The sequence below is a fragment of the Vanessa cardui genome, chromosome 5 (genome assembly GCF_905220365.1).
Source record: "Vanessa cardui chromosome 5, ilVanCard2.1, whole genome shotgun sequence".
Taxonomy (NCBI): domain Eukaryota; kingdom Metazoa; phylum Arthropoda; class Insecta; order Lepidoptera; family Nymphalidae; genus Vanessa; species Vanessa cardui.
Genome location: NC_061127.1, coordinates 8,541,122 through 8,563,145, shown reverse-complemented (window position 1 = coordinate 8,563,145; position 22,024 = coordinate 8,541,122). Strand labels below are relative to the sequence as shown.

Here is a 22,024-nt window from a genome sequence, read left to right as displayed (position 1 = left end):
TTATTTAAAGAGCTTGATCATAGAAATTACTGTAATGGTCTATACGCCTTCCTTCATCAAAAACTGGGCTTGAGGCATGATGATCCGGATCATCTTACCCTAAACCCAGAACCTGACTGTTTTTAATGACAGATTTAACGTAAATGTGAAAGAGCGTAAAAATCAAGATCTGTATAATGTATTTTAGCATAAAGATAAACGGCTATTGCTAGAAAACCTAAGGGTCTGCAAATAATAAACAGATGGAAAAAGTAAAGAGTCATGTGGCATAAATATTTATAATTAATAGTAATAAAATATTATATGTACATATGTGCATGACATACTTATATAATGGCATTTAGATAATTTTAATGACTACCCAATTTGATTAATGAATTCAAGGAAATACATGTCAAAGACATCTGGTGAACATTCGAAAAACGGCACGAGAATTGTCAAACCAGCATTGTTAATTAATAAGTCAGAGTTTTCTAGATTACCGATTATTTCCTTAGGTTTTTTACTAGTCACCAATATTTTCCACAGTATCAATTGATTGGCCTTAACACCCCATAAGTTGTTATGTGGCGGCCTATTGCTATAAAACAATAAAAATAAACAAGAAAATGCTCTTAAGATAATTAGGTCATTTGATTCTATTATCATTACCCACTACTGCTGGTAAAACTCCTAATTAAGTAGTAACTTAATTAGGAGTTTTACCAGCAACTATAATTATTTTAAACATAGATTGATTTGACTAAGCGAGTACACTTTAGGTTTATCTGAAAATATTTATTGTATATTTTGTAGTAATTCAAACTAAAAATTTGATCGAATATATAAAAGAAAATTTCATAAATATATGCATGCAGCCTCTGTATGTCTGGATGTAATCATGTACCTATGTGATTTTTTAATGTTCGATTCTTTTCAATCATATTTTTTTTATAAGAGTCAGGAAATATTTAATAGTAATTCGTTGTTTGACAATAAAATTTAACCTTGTCCAGCATCGGCAACGTGTACCTACTCTTTTTCCTTCGAATGGAATTTGCATCTTATGAAGGTTGCTGTAATAAAGTAGAACGATCCCTCATTTGTTGTAATTAATTGTTTTTATATATAGTTGAGGAAGACATGATTAATAATTAAAACATTTGAAATAAAAAAAAAACAATTTTGTCTTAAGGTATTGTCAAAAAAACACAAACAAAATTAAAGGTAGACCAAATTTATTAATTAATTAAGCACGGCTTCGTCATAAAGTTGAAATAAAAAAAAATGTTTTGTCGTCACGTCATTTTAAATATAATACTAAAATAAAAAAAAAAAATTTTAAATGACTCCGACCAATCTTCGATATCTTAGAATATATATGTGAAATTTTTTTATAATTTATTTATTTCATGATTTTTTTTTCTGTTAATGTTAAGATAGTTTCTGATAATATTATTTGGGTTTAAGTAAAACTTAATTTATTTATGTTACCATATTTATTGACTCTTTATCCAGTTTATATCTTCAATTTGTTTAAGATTAATGTCAAAAAATAAAAACAAAAACATTGTGCTCAGTTTTTATTTTATGGTTTATCTTATTGGTTTTATTAATTATTAGTTAATATATAATAAATAACAAAATGTTTTATACTTCTTATTTTTAATTATTCTTTTGTTTAATTTTCTAATATTTCTAATAATTCTTATGTTTAATTTATGTTTTTTAATACATACAATAGTAGAACTATTGCCTAGATAATTTTGAAATTTAATTTATTTTTTATTTTGGATGTGGTATTGTATCTACTGTTGGTTGTCAGATAGTGTTTATTAAAATAAAAAAAAATAAAAAGTTATTGCGGTAATTTCAATTTTCATTCACGCAACATAATTAATTATTTGCATGCTATATAGCCCACAGGGATTTGTTGAAGTATTTCAATGATAACACTGATCAACAGTGGTCATGCCACACGAACTCTTGTAGGTAATCCTATTTTAACTACCTACCCTCATTACGAAAGTGCACTTATTTTATTTCAATCACCCTCAGTGTTCTTGTGATAAGTCAAGTTCATTATTGGCTTTACAGCGATAAATGCATGTGAACGTTCGTAAGAAAACAGTGATAATTCCATTCATTTTCTTTATTAATTTAAATTGCGTTGTTCTAGTCAAATACTGTGCTTGTGCGAATATGTCTAGAAAGTGTATTAACAATCCTAACTCTTTTTGTTATGTTTGTGGTGAATTGACCATCAAACAACAAAGGCGAAATTTTACAGAGCTAATATTGCAGTGTTATCACGAGTATTTTTCCTTTTCGGTTGCTCATCAAGATAAACCTTGGGCACCACATATTTGTTGCATAACATGTGTAAAAAATTTATTAGATTGGAAGAAAGGATTACGTCATATGCCGTTTGCTATTCCTATGATATGGACTGAGCCTAGAGATGATGTGTCGGATTGCTATTTCTGTGTTACTAAAATCAAAGGTATAAACCCGAAAGCAAAACACACAGTTCAATACCCGAATTTACCTTCAGCAATAAGACCTATCCCACATGACGTCAATTTGCCAATACCAGTATCATCTACATCGTTCAATATCGATGATCCACAACCCTCCACTTCAAGCCAATTTAATGTTGTTGTCGATGATGATACTGATTCAGACTTTGAACAAGTTCAAGATAAGCCTCATTTATTAACTCAAGGAGACCTAAATGACCTAGTACGCGATTTGAATTTGTCAAAAAAACCGGCAGAACTGTTAGGATCTCGTTTAAAAGGATGGAACTTGTTACATAGTGAAACTAAAATATGCCATTTTCGAAATCGTGATGTACAGTTTAAAAGTCTTTTTTTCTCAAGATGGGGACTTGGTGTTTTGTAATGATATAAATTCCGTTATGGAGGTTTTGGAAATTCAATTTGATTCCTCCCAGTGGCGTTTGTTTATCGACTCATCCAAAACAAGTCTAAAAGCAGTTTTACTCCATAACGGTAATGTATTTCCTTCTGTTCCTTTAGCACACGGTACTAATATGAAAGAAACTTATGAGATCATGAAACTAGTACTTGAAAAAATCCAATATAATAAATATAATTTTAAAATCTGCGGCGATTTAAAAGTCATTGCCCTACTACTTGGACTACAGTTGGGTTATACTAAATTTTGTTGTTTTTTGTGCGAATGGGACAGCAGGGACAGACAAAATCACTACAAAAAAAAGTATGGCCTATGCGTGAATCTTTAGTTCCTGGACAGAAAAATGTGAAGCATTTACCACTTGTCAAGCCGTCTGATGTTTTTCTTCCGCCGCTCCATATCAAATTAGGTCTTATGAAAAATTTTGTAAAGGCGATGGATCGCAATGGATATGGTTTTTTGTATTTAAAAGATAAATTCCCCAAAATAAGTGATGCTAATATCAAAGAGGGCATTTTTGTAGGACCTCAAATCAGGGAATTAATAAAAGACCAGAGATTCGAAGAAAAATTGAACGTTTTGGAAAAATCGGCATGGCAATGCTTCAAGAACGTAGTTGCAAATTTTTTGGGGAATCATAAAACTGAAAACTACAAAGAGTTAATTGACGAGCTCATATTGGCATACAAAGCTTTAAATTGTAATATGTCACTTAAAATTCATTTTCTAGATTCACATTTGGATTTTTTCCCTGAGAATTTAGGGGCTGTAAGTGATGAGCACGGGGAAAGGTTCCATCAGGACATTTCGGCCATGGAAAAGCGTTATCAAGGTAAATGGAGTCCAAGGATGTTGGCTGACTATTGCTGGACAATTAAAAGAGACCAACCGGAAGCCAAATATGCCAGAAAATCGTATTAACTTTTGTTTCATTCATATTTTTCTTTTTATTTTCGAGAACTTTCTTTTTTTTCCTTATAATCAACTATAGCTAAATAAATAAAATTAATGGGTGATAAAAAAAAAATATTTGTTGATTTTTATTTACAACACCTTTTACTATTAAGAAAATATAAAAAACTTCGTGTGGCATGAAGAAGTTTAAATTTTGTTAACCAGTGTAATCATATGCACAGAGTTATTATCTCCCGAACTTTTCATGCAAAAAATTATACAGCATTAACGAATTATAATAATATAAGAGTTGTTTTTGTCTGCCCGGAATTGATGGTAAGGTTTACATGGACAGGTTGAAAATCGGTTTTAAATAAATATCAACAAGATAGGTACGTAAAACACGTTTAATTAAAAAAAATACATTATTTGATTTTAATAAAATAAGTTAAATATTTAATAACTTACAAAACATGGTAACTTAAACTAATATTACAAAAATAAACATATCTATTGTTTATAAATATTATAGTGAAGTAATTACTTAGTCAGTTTTTTATCTCTTATTTTAGATATTTTTATAATATATAATTAATTACAATTGTAAATTATAGATATATTTGAATAGCTGTATATAAAATGTATTTTGTGTCATACAAAGTAAATAAAAATAAGGTTCAGGCTTTGAAATTACAAGAATTACTCTCTAAAAATAATTTATCAAAGTTAACATTCGTTGACATTATTTATATATTTTTGTACTTCACACAATCGATTAATATTAATATAATATTCAGTTTCTTAATTTTTACTACATAAAGCCTTTCTTACTTTTTATTACAAAGCAATTAATGTACTACATATTGTAATATCGTCGTCGATTTATATGCAAAATACTCCTTACAAACATTGAATGTATATATTTTTAAACAATTTTGTTAATTTAAAATTAACATTACATTATTTTTTTCATGTGAAATCGTGTTGATGAATATCACTGACGACATATAAAGGCACTTATAACAGTTTATAATTTATTATTTGTTTCAGTGGTTGTTTATCGTTTGTAGGGAGCTTTTCGGTACCGACCCCGTTCCTCTTCGTCGCGAACATCTAGGTAGTGGCTGAATACAACTGCCCATAGATAGAGGTATATGGCTGAAAAATCATAATTTATTTATTATTACAATGAACTTAGAGCTGAGATGGCCCAGTGGTTAGAACGCTTGCACCTTAATCGATGATTGCGGGTTCAAACCCAAGCAAGCACCACTATATATATATGTGCTTAATTTGTGTTTATAATTCATCTCGTGCTCGGCGGTGAAGAAAAACATCGCGAGGAAACCTGCATGTGTCTAATTTTATCGAAATTCTGCCACATGTGCATTCCACCAACCCGCATTGGAACAGCGGGATGGAATATTCCAAACCCTCTCCTTAATGGAAAAGGAGGCATTATCTCAGCAGTGGGAAATGTACAGGCTGTTACTTTACTTTAATTTACTACAAAGAACTTTATTAATATAGATCACGCTCTTCATTAACTGATTGGCAATTAAAAGACGTAGTCGTTATATGACCATAATGAGATGAACAAAATCTAATTTTATGCCTATTATCTTTCAAGCCCACGCTCCATTAATTTAGTTCTGAGTGTATTTCCTTGTAGGTATTTTCGGATATCGGCTTAGCTTAGCGGTTTGACTAGTTTTTGTGTGCTGTATAAACGAAATAAATTTAAATGGTCCTACCTATTTACATTTATATATCAATAAAAGTTCTTAAGCATTTAGTCTTCTAAGAAATAAAAACCCATAGAATGACACCAATTAGGTCAATTTTCTTGAACTATGTACAAATTTAAAAAAGAGTAGGTACCTACTTATAAAGAATATTAATATATATTGCTTGAGCTCAAGAATAGGGAAGACCCTTTTAACTTTTGGTGAAGAATGTAAAAAAAATTTAATAACATATAGAATAGTATCGATTATTCAACGCGTCAACTGTTTTTACAGTGGCGGGTGGTATCCCGCTACTGTATAGACAAATGAAAAAGTTTTACAGACGCGTTATTTATGTCATCCATAAAAGTTTACATAATCTTATTTATTCAGTTTTATAACACAATACGCTGACCTCAAGAATATGAGATGCAGAAGTTTGAATGATTGATAAAAGACAGAACAATAGATCTTAATTATATGAGTGCTATAGAAGCTATAGACAAATATAATATCTATGATTTATATAATTGTTTTATAAATATTTAAAATAAATATGATTTTTTTGTCCTATCTTAATTATTATGTACATAAATAATTAAAAGCTTACCCAAATATATCAGTCCGCCAATTAGGATGCAAGTGGCTAAAATGACGTGGTCCTGTTCATCGAGGTAGTAGGTGATTGAGGTATGGAGGACGCTTATGAGTAATCCAATCGCCAGCACGATTCCAAGCACCACCCACGGCAGCATCAACCACGAGCGTCTCTGAAAATTTGAATTAAATCATATTTTTATATTGTATGATCGTTAATTTTTTTCATAATCACAAATAAGTGTAGCAGTAATATTCTGTAAGAAATCACCTCGTATTTCACTCGTGAAATGTTGACAATCGAATTACTGTGATACGCCAATTTAATACGCGTTTAATATATTAGGTTGGGGAAAAAGTCTTTTCGCATATAGTATGTATGAACTTGTAATAAAATCTCTTTGGCTATACCATTTGTATCTGGCTGGTTTTGGTATCATTAAAAAGTTTCAATTTTAAAGAAGGCACATCCAAATTCAAATTAGGAATTTGTGTGATTTTCATTTGTTTTTGTTGTTGTTAAAATGAGTGAATCTAAAGAAGAAATTCGATACATTTTAAAATTTTACTATAAAAAAGGTAAAAATGCAACTCAAGCCGCGAAAAAAATTTGTGATGTTTATGGACCTAATGCAGTATCTGTGAGAATAGCGCAAGTTTGGTTTAAGCTAAGTTTTCGAGCCGGAAATTTTGATATCAAAGATGCATCTCGCTCTGGTCGCCCTGTTACGGACAAAATTGATGCCATTTTTGAAAAAGTGGAGCAAGATCGGCATATTAGTAGTTACGATGTAGCTGAAGAACTGGCAATTGACCACAAAACGGTTTTGACTCATTTGAATAAAGCTGGGTACACAAAAAAGCTCGATATATGGGTGCCTCATGAACTCACTGAAAGAAACCTAATGAACCGTGTACTCATTTGTGATTCTTTATTACGACGTAATGAAACCGAACCATTTTTGAAGAAGCTGATAACTGGTGATGAAAAGTGGATCACATACGACAAGAACGTGCGAAAAAGATCGTGGTCAAAGGCCGGTCAAGCTTCACAGACTGTGGCAAAACCCGGATTAACTCGCAACAAGGTAATGCTGTTTGTATGGTGGGATTGGAAGGGCATCATTCATTATGAGCTGTTACCGCCCGGCAGGACTATCGATTCAGAACTGTATTGCGAACAATTGATGAGATTGAAGCAAGAAATTGAGAGAAAGCGGCCAGAATTGATCAACAGAAGGGGTGTGGTTTTTCACCATGACAACGCTAGACCTCACACATCTTTAGCCACTCAATAAAAATTAAATTAAATAAACTATAAAAAAAAAAAACTGTTTGAATTTTCATATAAAATACGAAGAAACTTTTTCCCCAACCTATTATACATTTTAAGTATAAGTAATTATTGTATTCAATGTCGTATATCATATATTGACATTTGACTCTCGTGTTCAGAGGTGAGTCTCGAGTTTCTTCTTACACGATGCATATTATACATAGACAGAAGTAGGTACGTATTAAATGTACTCCCAAATACTGGATAATACAACATGACAAGTATAGTAGTATCGACATTACCTGCTTACAATTAATTAACAAAAGGAAATTATGTAGAGAAACAATTGTATGTTTTTAAGAATAATCATTTGAAAGATTCTTACCGTAAATGACGTCTGATAAGCATTGAAACAAAAACTTACATTAAATTATTGAAATATGTGGATCAAGCAGGGATGTGCATTGTGCAAACTCTTAATAAGAATAGCTCAAGTTGTCCCTACGCCTAAGGTTTAAAATTTTTAGAAAAAATATATAAGATTATTGTACCTTTAAAACTGCCACGATGAGTAGTGAGCATATTAAAATTGTGAAACACAAGTTGATAGTTAATATTATCCTGGGAACTGAAAAGAAAAATGAAAATAAAATTATTTAATCTATAGTACATTATTAACATAAAGAAAAAAATATTTATATATTATTCAGTGTCAGGACCGCATTAATCATTTCAAAGTCCTTTAATGGTTCTTAGTATATATTTTTTTGTAGGGCAACGCAATTTTATTTATGATTACGATGTTTTATTACTACCTCACAAAGATATGAATCCTATTCAATTAAGACAAATGTTTTGACTTTAATAAAGTAAATAATTATGAATTTTAAGTCTAATTTTTGGTCCTTCTAGGACCGTTTAGCGAAGGCCTACACAGCCTAATCTATATATACGTATGGATTTATGATAATGTTGAAGATGATGATCAAGATAATCTGTTTCGGACGAATTTGGATGCAGTTCCATCGGACCATAATAAGACATCTGTATTTTGCGCCCACACTCGTTCAATTGCTCGTGTAATATGTTCTACGTACAATAGTCATACATGAAATAATTCAATATATTTAATTTTTTATTCATTATTTTGTACTTAAGATTTTGAGATGTGGTTTATTCGATAGTGAATTACTTGCAGCTTCTTATTAAACAAGTAAAAAGCATTAAATGTTCCTATATATGTATATTTATGGGCAAATTTCATCTTTTAATTGATCAGAAAATTCTGGGCTCGTTCCAAAAGTATTATATTTCAAAATTAGAATGCTTGCTGAGATTAGGATGTTTGTAGAATAAACTGAATATTTTTATATACTTACTATCCATATCTGACAACTTTTTATCAAATTCTTCCGCGAAGATGAATGTCCTGTAGGAGACATTGTGCTTGTTCGCAACCCACACGGTGATGATCGTAGCGATGGAGAGGATAATTCCTAATACGCCGGTCAAAATCGTCCCGGTCCGCGTCGAGGCACAACAACAGCACTTCTGTAATCTTTTCATTTTGATTTTTGTTTTCGATTACAATACTTTAAAATAGCTGACAGTATTTCATCGGCTTCGTGAAAGTGCTTCACCGTTTCATGGTTTCTGGAATAGAGAACAGTATATTTTAAGATAAATATGAAAAGCCAGAACAAAGTGTCTTGTTTTATGAATTAAGTATCTGAAAGTGATATAAAAAGTTTTTTTTTTCAGTATTTTTCATGCCTAATTTACTCTACCATAGGCCCTTTTTATTTGGTGGAATTGTTAACCCACCCGGGTAGGTAGTACGTACAACTATGATGGGCTTCAAAATCTTACCGACTAAAAGCAATACAATTTGAAAGTAAGGGAGCCAGTTTAACTTCAGGCACAAAGGATATAAAGTCATAGTTCCGAAAGTTGTAGTGCATTGGTTATATGTACCAATACCTACGTCTATAGTTGATAAGCATATTCCTCATCAGGTGATCTAATATTATAATCTGTCTACCTACTAAATAAATAAAAAAACCTTCGTTCTCGTCATCATTGACAACCACCATGTCAAATTTCATTATGATTTCTCGTGATGAACTAACAAAGAGACATATAGAGGAACAAACGGAGTATAGATGACAATTTTATGCTGTAATATATCACGTCCTCTCATACAAATAGAATGTTAATGCAAATATCTTTACAATACTTCCTGAATACTTCACGGCTGCGCACGAGATGATTTTTTTATTTAATTTACATACATAATTATAGGTATATACAAATAAAGTATATGACGAATGGTGCCGCTAGTCTGGATATTGCAACTGATTTTAGTCTTTGACTTCCGTCAGACGGATAAAATCAGTTGCAAAATCAGAACTCAAAAGTCGAGAGCCGAACTACAATTACATAACATTTCAATACAATTTACATATTTAGAGAAATCTTGTTACCAATGGACCCCATAGATATATGTCAATTCTTTGTTCATATATTATTTTATTTTAAATATATTTACATATTATATTTGTGTTAAAATTTCACTTTTGTTACCAAGTTAATGATTTATACCATTAACTGCCAGCAACATTATTAAACAGATTTTGAATATGTTGCCTCCTTAGATACTAATTAAAAAATAAATATGTATTTTGTTGCATGCGTATACGAGTACGTTTGTACATTGTTTATAATGTATTGTTTGTGTATTACAGTAAAATTAGGTCCTGTATTCGTTACCTTAGTTGTAGAGTCTGTATGTTTGCTATCTATGTCTCTAAACTATTAGTGCTATTTGATGATCTATTCTATAAGCGAAAGAAGGATCTTGAAAGAAAAAAAATAGTCCTTCACTGTTTAGTCCTTTAATATAAATGTTTTATGTAAACTCTTAGTCTAAAGCCGCGATGAGTGGATAGTGTTTTCTATATATTTAGCTGCTTCTAAGTTACTATCTATTTTGAATAACACACGCGTCTCATTAGAGGTGGCGCGCGACAAAGTATACACGTGGAAAGTTTTTTTAAAAAAAGTCTACTGTCAACGACTCCCTATGAACGTGTTGACATATTAAATTTGCTAAAACGAGAATATATCTTAAACTTTCCACGGTGTTTATGTAGATAGTTTTATATATTAACTTCCGTGTAATTTATTTTAAGTTTTATTTTTAGATTTAAATATCGCGATCTATCGTTAACCTAAATTAAATTTGGCAAAGATAAAATTGTATACGACCAACTCGATGTTTTAACTTATAAGTACCAATTAATTAATTGCTTTATACAACAACAACAACAACAGCCTGTAAATTCCCACTGCTGGGTTAAAGGCCTCCTCTCCCTTTGAGGAGAAGGTTTGGAACATATTCCACCACGCTGTTCCAATGCCGGTTGGTGGAATACACATGTGGCAGAATTTCTATGAAATTTGTCACATGCAGGTTTCCTCACGATGTTTTCCTTCACCGCTAAGCACGAGATGAATTATAAAGACAAATTAAGCACATGAATCAGCGGTGCTTGCCTGGGTTTGAACCCGCAATCATCGGTTAAGATGCACGCGTTCTAACCACTGGGCCATCTCGACTCAATTGCTTTATGATATAATTGAATTAAAAGAACGATTTCATATCCACAATAATACACCTCTATATAGGTTATGCATAATTATCAAATCCGTTGTTTAATTTTAGTTATTGAAATATAAACATTATTAATAGCTTCGATACACTGCACCCGTATTGAATAGAGGTCGGGCAACGAGAGCGTATAATATTGTTGTAACAAAAATGAACTCTATAATCGAATGGTGTGTGCATCTAATTCTGGAACGAATAGCATTATTTGAGATGACTATTGCGAAATTTTCTGTTTCCTGTGATTCAAGATAGGAACAATTTATTATTCTTTTTCATATCGAAGTAATTGTTTTCATATTATAAGAATATCGCTTTATATTCTATGTTATATGTAATGTAATATTTTTTTTACAATTTGTTCAGTTATTGTTTTAATCCGAATTACTAAAATAATAAGTTTTGCATTGTATCATTTTATCGTTAATATAGATAATAATATTCGAATAAATATATTAATACATAAAGTTTACTATGTGCCGTGTTCGTTTAAAATAACTTTACTAAAAATAAAACATCTTGATCTTTTCTTTTGAATGTCATAATCGTCTATTCACCGTTTATTTGTATAAAATGCTGTACATAATGTACGTATTTGAAAAGAACTGTTTTTTATTTTCAAATGTTAAATCAATAATTTATTGAGATTACATTACAAAACTACTAATTTTATATTTGAAAACATAAATATGTATTAATTTTGTCTTGTAACGATTTGTAATTTTTGGATACTTTATTAAATACAGTTGAAAAATTTGATGGCGGTAAAGGAATATTGTCGCAAGATGTTAATTCCTATTAAAATCTTAATGTTTGTAATACCTACCGTATTGGTAATAATCTTTCCGTGCGTCCGATCTGTAGGTTTCATAAATTGTACGATTATATTTATCGTACTCAACTTTATTAAGTTATTATATTCATCGTTATTATAAATACGAAAACAATATATGCATAAATATCAGTCTTGTAAATGTTGTTGTTATAAAACGATTTTTGCAACAGGAAGGATATCTGATTTTCCAATGGGGGCGTCCCAAGTGGCACGATAACCCTCGCCTTTCCTGACATTGACCTGGCCTGGCCTAGATTGCAGATAGCCTAGCCTTAATGTTACAGTAAATATCAACCACTAACAGATATAATATACAGTGTATTGCTTTACGCCACGCCTAACCTTTTACAAGCCATTAACTAATTTTGGATGTCTGGAATACATTTCGCAATAACAAAGAACTCGATACGGACCATTGAACGAAAATTATAATTATGTTTATAAGAAATGACATAGGAATAAAGTCATTTAAATTACTATGCATATTTTAATTTATCTCATTTGTAGCATAGCGGCAATTTATAGAGGAATTCCAAATTTTTTTTAAGTAGGTAATTAACAATCCAGTTTTTTTTATATAAATAAATAGTTTAGTTGTAACAAGTTGATTATGCGAGTATCATAAAGTTTTGGATAGATATTGTAATGATTCTTCAGAGTCTAAAACTGTTTAACTTATTCGTTTCGAACTGTATTAAAATTTAGATAAACTGGATCACATGTCAACGCGGAGCATGAAAATATACAAGCAGATTTTGTAAACAAATCTGTAGGCAGTTCAAACCATAAAGTATGTTAACGCTCTGCTAATAAATCAGCGCGTGGCTCCATTTCGGGCGTGGTATGTATAACGTATATACAACATACATTCAGCCTTTGTTTGTCGGATTATTGCGCAACACTTGATGACCATAATAGTCCCTGTGTTATTGCTACGCTTCTTATATACTCCAATTAATGCAACTGTAGTTGACGCACCATAAACATTTTATTATTATTTCCTCCATCTACATAAGGTGGATTGAATACGTGCATGTTACTTTTAATGCTATAAGAATTTATATTATATACATTTTAATTTAAGAGTTAATTCGTTATTACAGAACAACAAAATATATATTGGGTTTTATTTGGAAAAACGTTAAGACATCTCTAGTTATTCAGATATCATTTAACTCACGTTACTAGTTTAGAAATAGCAATGTCCAATGCAATATCAGCAACGAAAACATAATCATTCCGCCAATCGTGGCGATGAACGCATATGGTAGCTACATAGTATATAATCTGTTTATTAACTAACGAGAGATAAACTAGCCTTTAAATTGATAGAAATGGTTTGACATTGTAATACATAAACAATATCTATATATATAATTTGAATGTTTGATATTCATAGTTTTGTGTTTAACTTTTCTACTTGTTTTATTCAAAACATAAGCAATTAAAAACTGTTGATTTTGAAACAACCTATTTTGTCTACCACCTAATACTTACATTACAACCAAATTTATTCAGTGTAGAGTCTAATAATACCAAAAACAGAAATTATAATCTTCATCAAACTACATACAAACTCCACCAAGTCAAGTTTCAGGATCTGTATCTCGAAATTTCAGCTGTCGTAACAATATTTAACTGTATCAGAAAGAAGAAACTGCCTTATTATATATGTACACGTGATCCATACTCGAACCCCGGGATTCGAGAGTCCTATAATATATAGGGTTATAAGGGATTACTATTATAAGGAATTTTCATTTGTAACGTAAGTTTAAGAAGTTAGCTGTAACTTACCCGTATCAAGCGAAGCAAGTAAAGTCGTTTGTTTTGCTCTTAATACACTTGTCTATCTAGTGTTAGATTTTGGAAAACGTGGCCGAAAATCAACCAGAAGAACAATATGTTTATATTATATAAATATATACGAATATATTTATTTAAAATATTTAAAGAAATAAGCGACATTTGTATTCCGATCACAGCTTAAACGTTATCAGCGTTTGCGCAAATAAATGGAAAATTAAATTCTACAATGTCAACTTTTATATAAACGCTTGTCAAACTTTCTAATAAACTTGTTCTTAATACATAACACGTATTTTCGAAGACACTGAATTTTTAAATGATTGAGTAATTCTAGTATATTATTATTTTTTTGAATAATTCTTTTGCTAAGCCCAATGGTATACTCCATAGTATATGTAGCGAAAACATAAAACAAGCAATAATTTTAAAAAATTTAGAGTGATAACTTATAGTATTTGTCACTTAGAAATTACCTTATCCTAATTACATAGCCCGGAGATGGAGAGATATTAAGCAAATTTATAAATTAACTTTTAGAACCTTTGGAATTTCTTAATTTTTGGTATTTTTATGTCTATGTCGATAAATAATAAATTATATAGTAAATATTGTGGGCAGGTATGCTAATGTTATTACCATCTGATTATGACGCAAATGTATACATTAGAAATCGATTCAAAATATGTTATACAACAAGTTTTTGGTTTATATGTTATTCATTTACAATGAGATACATTTATACAGAGCAACAAAACAAAAACTTTAGCGATCTTGGCAGAATAAACTCGAGTACGATCGCCGATTCTTGGCTCACTGATGAAGGTCAGAGTGTGTTCGTGCCATTGCCATTATCAATGTAGAATAAAAAGTTTACTTTCAAGCTTTTGATTTCCGAGTTCATTAATCGCTATTTTCCATTGTGATAATGACTAATAGAAGTTTGTTGTCATTTCAAGGCTGACTTTTTCACGAAAAAAATCTTCAAAACCAATGATAAATGTACTATTTATATAAAATCAAATCTTATTAAATAAAGCAAATCGTACCTATTCAATAGTATACGATACGATTACGATTTACGATTCGAACATTGGATATGTTATGTCGCCTTATTTTAATCAATAATTATTATGTATGTATTACGTGTCAAAATGGCCAATGAGATGGCCCAGTGGTTAGAACACGTGCATCTTAACCGATGATTGCGGGTTCAAACCCAGACAAGCACCACTATATATATATGCTTAATTGTGTTTATAATTCATCTCGTGCTCGGCGGTGAAGGAAAACATCGTGAGGAAACCTGCATGTGTCTAATTTCATCGAAATTCTGCCACATGTGTGTTCCACCAACCCGCATTGGAACAGCGTGGTGGAATACGTTCCAAACCCTCTCCTTAATGGAAGAGGAGGCCTTATCTCAGCAGTGGGAAATTTACAGGCTGTTACTTTACTTTACTTTACGTATAAAAAAAATGCAATTATAATCCCAATTATACTACATAGATTATATTTGTTTTGTATATAGATATTAGTTTAAATTCAAAACTATGTAACCCAGTTTAATCACACTTAAGACGTTTATTACGATCTTAAGTGGCTGTTCCCAGAGATTCAATCCCGTAATCGCATGCTTTAATTGTACGTGTCTCACAAGTATCAAGTAACTCATAAGAATAAACTTTGTATGTGGTTTAAGTGTCAGAAATTGATCCACAATATCAAGACTTCAACGGTGAGCCCTACTCGTATTAACATGTATACGAAAGAGTATGCCTATAAACAAATATTTGTTAAACATTCACTATTACGAATACGATACGATACTAAAAATCTTTATTTTCCTTTCCCAAAACGGGAAAGAAAAATAAAGATTTTTAGTATCCCATGTGTATACAAATTCTTCTTGTCTGGCCGTAACTAAGAACAATCTATTATTATAAACTAGCGACCCGCCCCGACTTTGCACGAGTGCAATGCTGGTACTAAATATACTACAGAATGTATTACAACCTTTACAGCTTGTTTGACATTACACAATACAAACTGCTGTGTCTCTGCAATTTAAGTAGGTAATTATCTCTGAATATATTCATTTAAATTACATGTTGTAAGTGTCATATTGATTTATATTAAATGTACAATAAGGTACTTATAATTAAATTAATTTTAATAAAATTAAAAGTATTAATTCTGTATTGCTTAGAAATTAGAATCCTTTCGAAAGTAAGCCATAATTTCTTGTAAAAATAAAGAATAAATATGGTTGGTTTAGCCCAAAACAAATTCCTGAGAGATAGACATATACCATCGCGGACTTTTTAAGGTATACATTATTTTGATCTATCTTGTAGGGTTCGGCCGGCGATCGCAATGTAAGCGCAAGATTTTTTTTTATTTACGAAATAACTTCTAAAACCTTTAAAACGATCAGTGTTTTCTACTATATTGTATATGTATTATACATATACACATTATTCTTGAATCAATCTATCTATTGAAAAAAAACTGCATCAAAATCAATGGTGTAATTTTAGACACAGAATTTAAAATATTTATTGAGAAAGTTTATAATAGACTACACTTAACTTCAACTAATTTCAACTAATTTCAACCTTTAGCCTTAGCTTTAATCAATCTGGCAAACTGCAAGCTATTAATATACTTGTCACGTATATGAATCACACATTTATAGTCCAAAAACGCAAGTGAAAGTGCGGACCAAAAATAGTCTTAGAAAAATATTAATAACTAAGATTTTTATTATAGCAACACTACAGATAATATAAAAGCGTAGACTATGTCGTTACTTGTTGACTTTTAGGAAGGACATCTATCGATATTAATTTTATTGTTTTGACGTATCTCATGAAAACGAGTTTTGATGCAAGAGCAATTTTCGACCAGAAAATTGCTTGTATTTGAATAAAATATAATTTTTAATTTTCATTTACATAATAGATACAAGAGATACTTGCCTAACAGATGAAAAAAAGCGTTTTCAATTACGTCATTTTGCTGTTGTACATAATAATAATTGTTAGCAAAGGTTACGTGAAGAGAAGTAAACATTATTCATTAGCATTGACCTTGTTTCGTTATTTACAGTTTCTCTACAAATAATGTAATAGTGTGTGAAATATATGTAGTATGTATTAAGTAGAGTGTAGATCCGCGTTTGTATTTAAACAAAAGTATCATTTTTTTACGAGTATTTAAGTACGCTTTATTTTTAAAACAATCAATGAACAAAATACCAAACAATTTTATATGTATAATTTTGTTACCTTTTTAATATGAATGGTTAATGATAAATGATACTGAATGGTTAAGCTAAGAAATAATTTTCAAGGTACTGCTTTTATAATAAAAATATTAAAGTTTGAAGTCTCTTTGTAGGTATGTCTTTCTAAAGTCTGAATGATTGTATTTTTTATTGAATTTTCAATGCTGACACAGGGATAAAACCAGTTATATCATAAATAAAATGGCCCTGCATAAGTTCCCAGTAAAAGTGACATAAGCTGCCGTCATCGCATGTCGGTTATTTTATTTTAGTGATACAACCGCGAGAAGGCCGGCGGCGCAACCGCGAGTGACGTCATCGTTCTGCTCGGCCAAATGCTCGTGTGTTCGTGTGTGTAACGCCAAAGGCGTGACATTCATTCATTAATATCTCGACTATTATGTGCAATGTAAACATTGCGTTCTCTAAATTCATTGCATTGGTAAATTATTTGCATAAAATTCAGAAAAATGGCAGAGATTTTTTTATATTATCACCCTATAGTTTGGCATTTGGTTTATTTTATTTAAGTGATGTCATATTATTTCACACTATAATTATTTTATTTCTGTTAATTTTTCGTCGCGTACTAAAAAGCGGGAAAAGATGACGATGAAAAAATCGTGGTTTGAAAAAAATATTTGCCACATTACACGTTTTGGAGTAGAGTCTTGACATTAGTTTCAAGTAGATAGGCGTTCGCTCAGTAATTGAACCTTTATACTTAAAACGCCAATTTTAATTACCAGCAAATGTATTAAATATTAAACAAATTTATTTATACTTTCTCTTGTACAAAATTTTGTTATTGAATGAAAAATAAAAAAAAAATCTCATAAATTTTTAATTGATAAATCATTACATTTCGTTTGGTGAACACGCTTCCTGACACGTCACCTTTACACAGATAACGTGATGACATTGAACGTTCTGCGTTTCGTGTTACGTTATGTCTTATTTATGTTCGCAAAAACCATGTATGGTCGTGGACCTCGGAGACTTAACATTGAGCAGAGAACAAGGTCGACGACTAGTTACGTTCGATTACGCCTAAAGCCCTCTTTCTGACCGGTAGTCATAATCGCCATTAATTGAGGAGGTCTCTTTCGATTAATATCAATTTTTCAATTGTGCTAGTAGACTTTTCCCGTTTCGTTTCTACCTAACAATGCAACGAAATTAACTTTTTAATAGTACGTTATTTTACTTGAGAATTCTTGTATGTTTTAAAAAATCTACTACAGTAAGTTTCAAAACATCAATATATTTTTAAATGGTACTGTTATATAAATATGTCACTAAGCTGTCATATATATTTGTGTCATTTTGTAATATCTTTTGTATTATTATTAAAAACGTATTGATTAACCATTTATTGCAACTTTAGCAGAACTATTAAGTAATGTAAAGTGACATCATCCCGAACAGTAATATTGTTATGATGTGTAATCCAATATGCAGAAGAACTGAGTCATAATATGAAGAAAATTTAAAGTAACTCGAAATGAATCTGAAGGGCACAACGAACCCGGTTCATGATTTAAACATATAAACTAAAATTAAAAGCAAATTATATGTTTTTTAACAACCATGATTAAATTACCTACTTATAGTATTATTTCATTCCTCATAGAGTGATTAATATTTCTTATAATTCCTTTGTGTATAGGAAAGGAAGTTATAATATTGATAGGAAAAATGACAGTTCATTTTATTTAAACATAGATATAAAAAACAAATAATAATAATAATAAAATTAAATATTCTATTATTTAACATGTATTCGTGTTTTTAAGTTTGATACTTTATTTTATATTTAGGGTTTGGTAAAAACTTTTAGTTGTAACTTGTATTACGTTGCTTTGTGATTTTCTCGATTCAGTATAAAGACCTCTGAATTGTAGGCAAAAAATCCGATACGTGTTTAACATAAGTTTTTGCGCTGTTAAAACAAGATTATTTAATTAAAAGTAATCAAATAACTTTGATTTATTTTCGTTAAAATTAAATCTAGAATCATTAGCACCCATAAAAATTCTTTCATCATTGCTTCTCAATACTAAAAAAAAATTAACAGATATTATTGATAGGTTAATGACCGCTAATTAGAACTTTCATAGTTTTTCTCTTATCGCTACAATGAGTCTTTCATTCGTTTCTGAGATACTCTAATTCATCTAACGAATACGCCAATTAGGAAACGAACTGCGATAAAAGGAGTATCTGATATAGGAGGAACTGTGTATCTGGTTTAAATTGTTACCGTTTACATTCCAGAGTTAAAATACAACAATAGCATATCATAATTATTTATAAATAGACGACTATACATATGATTATGGTACTTAACACATACAGATATATTCGTTTCGTACATGTGCCGATATTTTTAATTTTTTAGTTAAGGAAAATTTAAAAAACGTAGCACGTCTAATTTAATTGATAAATAATAATAATATGTTTGAAAATATTCTTTGAATGTGATTTTCGATAAGTAACAACCTATGAGGGTGTATAAGTAACTACTTCACACAAAAGGCGTCGTGATAGGCTTACAAAGGTAGAGAATTAGAAAGCTTGGGAAATCGTGGATAAACAGTCAGGTGTTACTGATGTTTGCACAGCCTTATCTGGACACACCGTTTAAGGAGACATGGGAAGACGTGTTCTCACGTATCTAAGAGGAATCCAAAGTGCATATAATACCGTTGTAAGCCAACCCTCGACACGATTGCACAAAATAGAGCAACTTTGCGGTTTCAGTAATGTAACCTACGTAAAACGTATGTCGGCATGTGGATATGTGTCTAGTGGTTTATAATGTAAGGTAATTCTTTTAAGCTAAAGCAAAGAGAAGTTTTATTCATATATAAAGAAAAATGTAAAGTTCGTTGAACTCTATACACGACAGAAAACGTGACCTTGAAATTTTGCTCTAATCTCATTCAAAGAGGTTTAATTTAAAAGTTTTTATATTCGTATAGTCGAGTAGCAAGTAGTAGGAGTTGTATTGTATTGAGGTACTCCATTAGACATATACGGTTTATTTGTATTCGATAATAAGGTAAGTATCGAATTGATAATTTAACTTGATATACGTAGCTTGTAAGTAATTTGTTAACAGTTTACGGTTAAGCGTGGGCAGTCGATCTCCCACATCGATGCTACCACGGCCCACAACCAAATATTTTCGACATATTGCACGGATGTTGGACACGCATCCGTATCATCTTAATAACCGTTCGATAAAAGATCATAGTCTTAGTACTTTTTCATTGCATATGGATGGACAAATAGTTATTTTTATTATTACCTATTGTTGTTCTACAAGAAGTTTCTATTGGATCGATTAGTTTCGCATACGTCAATTTAGTTTTTTTCTATTCCATCTACACAGACCAAAAAGTATTATGGTAAAATCGTAAGACACCAGTTGATGTATGTACTATAACTAGAGTTAATTTGAGTAATTTTGAGTAATGAATTATTCTAAGTTAATATTTTTCTTTTGGAATGTATTTTTTCGACTCTACTAGAAATCTATTACTGTGGATCGTTGCTGAATTTTTATGCGTCTGCAAATGTAAGTAATATTTTGCGAACGGTACTTTGTTACTCTCAAATGCGACATATTTACGTAAAATAAAATATACAGTATATCAATGCAATTTATTACAATTATTATGCTTAAATGAAGGTTGACGTTACATTTATATTTAGATATATGCTTCATTGTCGAGAACTCTGAATATAAAATAATACAATTCTTATTTCATAAGATCAGATGACGTCGTTTATATTTAGAGAAACAGTTTGATCATTAAACATTAAAATATTTCTATTATCTCGAAAACAAGTATAAGTACATATAATAAATGACATATATTAGTAATAAACAAAATTCCCTCGAATGTAATAACTACTAATATTTTTTTAGCCAATGAAAGAAAAGTAAGGTTGTTTAGATCTGTGTTTACGTTTGTTTAACATCAATAAATAACGTTTGTTTCTATTTCCGAAGATAAAGCAACACACTATCAAAAGTAATGTTAAGCTATATAAACATTTTATTCGCAACAAAAATGTTTCCAAAACGATAAAAGTTATCAACGCTGCGTATTTACAGAAAACCGAAATAACTCACGACTCACAAGTCTCAAGGTAAGGACGTAACCCACATTACGTATTCTAAAACAAAATCAAGGTCTACTTAGCGGACACATTTTCTTAATCGGCGTAACAATTAATGCTCCCGTGATATTGTGATTAAGATCGCATATTAATATTTACCTCAGCTTCTAAACCAAAACGTTGCACATAACACTATTTCAATTAAGAATCACAAAAATGTTTTCCTTTTATGTAAAACGTCAATAAGGCACTGGATTAAAATCACGAATGTCGGGAAGTCGGGAACGAAAGCGCGCGGCAGTCTCGCAAGCCGGAGATCATCTGACCGTAAGCGACTGACGAGTTAAACGCGGTACTGACGCATGATGATGACGACTGTACCGCCGCAGCTTTATGTGGTTAGTAAATAGTTGATAGAACGGTATACGGATAACAAAATGCGACTTTTCATTAAAGCAATGTAAATCAGTTACATTAATTGATAACAAATATATTTTTTGACAATGTTTGACGTTAGAATAACGTCTGCGGAACGATTGTACGTTTGTGTACAGGTATACAGGAACTTATAGTTTGATTGGACTATACTGAATTTTATCAATATATATTTAAAATTTACTGGGCGGTAGGGGTTTGTGATAACTCGTCGGGTAGGTACTGCGAATTATTCGTAATATATTCTGCCGTAAAGTAGAAGTAGTTACTGTAATAATACGTAGTATTGGTGTCTTCATGTGAGTGAGCCCGTGAACTACAGGGGCAAGATATATGTTTTATGTATGGGAGTGCATTGGTGAAGTAAAGAATGGTTATAAATGCTTACTCTACCAATTTCTATGGGCAATAGCGACCACTTACCAACACATGGCATATTTGCTAGTCT

At 30.8% G+C, this 22,024-nt stretch overlaps 1 protein-coding gene across 1 annotated transcript; it reads right to left on the bottom strand.

Moving 5' to 3' along the window:
* Positions 1–4,285: 4,285 nt before the first annotated feature.
* Positions 4,286–21,576, bottom strand: LOC124529941. Its single transcript, XM_047103892.1, has 5 exons — positions 21,301–21,576; positions 8,793–9,066; positions 7,965–8,041; positions 6,151–6,310; positions 4,286–4,971 (listed from the first exon to the last, which is right to left on the bottom strand). The coding sequence occupies exons 2-5, from the start codon at positions 8,977–8,979 to the stop codon at positions 4,871–4,873; spliced, it is 525 nt and encodes a 174-aa protein (XP_046959848.1). The 5' UTR covers positions 8,980–9,066; positions 21,301–21,576; the 3' UTR covers positions 4,286–4,870.
* Between the last annotated feature and the right edge of the window lie 448 nt (positions 21,577–22,024).

Coding starts and splice junctions, on each gene's coding strand:
- LOC124529941 (XM_047103892.1), bottom strand. CDS start 8,979: ATGAAAAGATTACAGAAGTGCTGTTGTTGTGCCTCGACGCGGACCGGG. Junction 6,311..7,964: donor TCATCGTGGCAGTTTTAAAG/GTACAATAATCT, acceptor TCAAATTTTCAG/AGACGCTCGTGGTTGATGCT. Junction 4,972..6,150: donor TGGCGGACTGATATATTTGG/GTAAGCTTTTAA, acceptor ATGATTTTTCAG/CCATATACCTCTATCTATGG.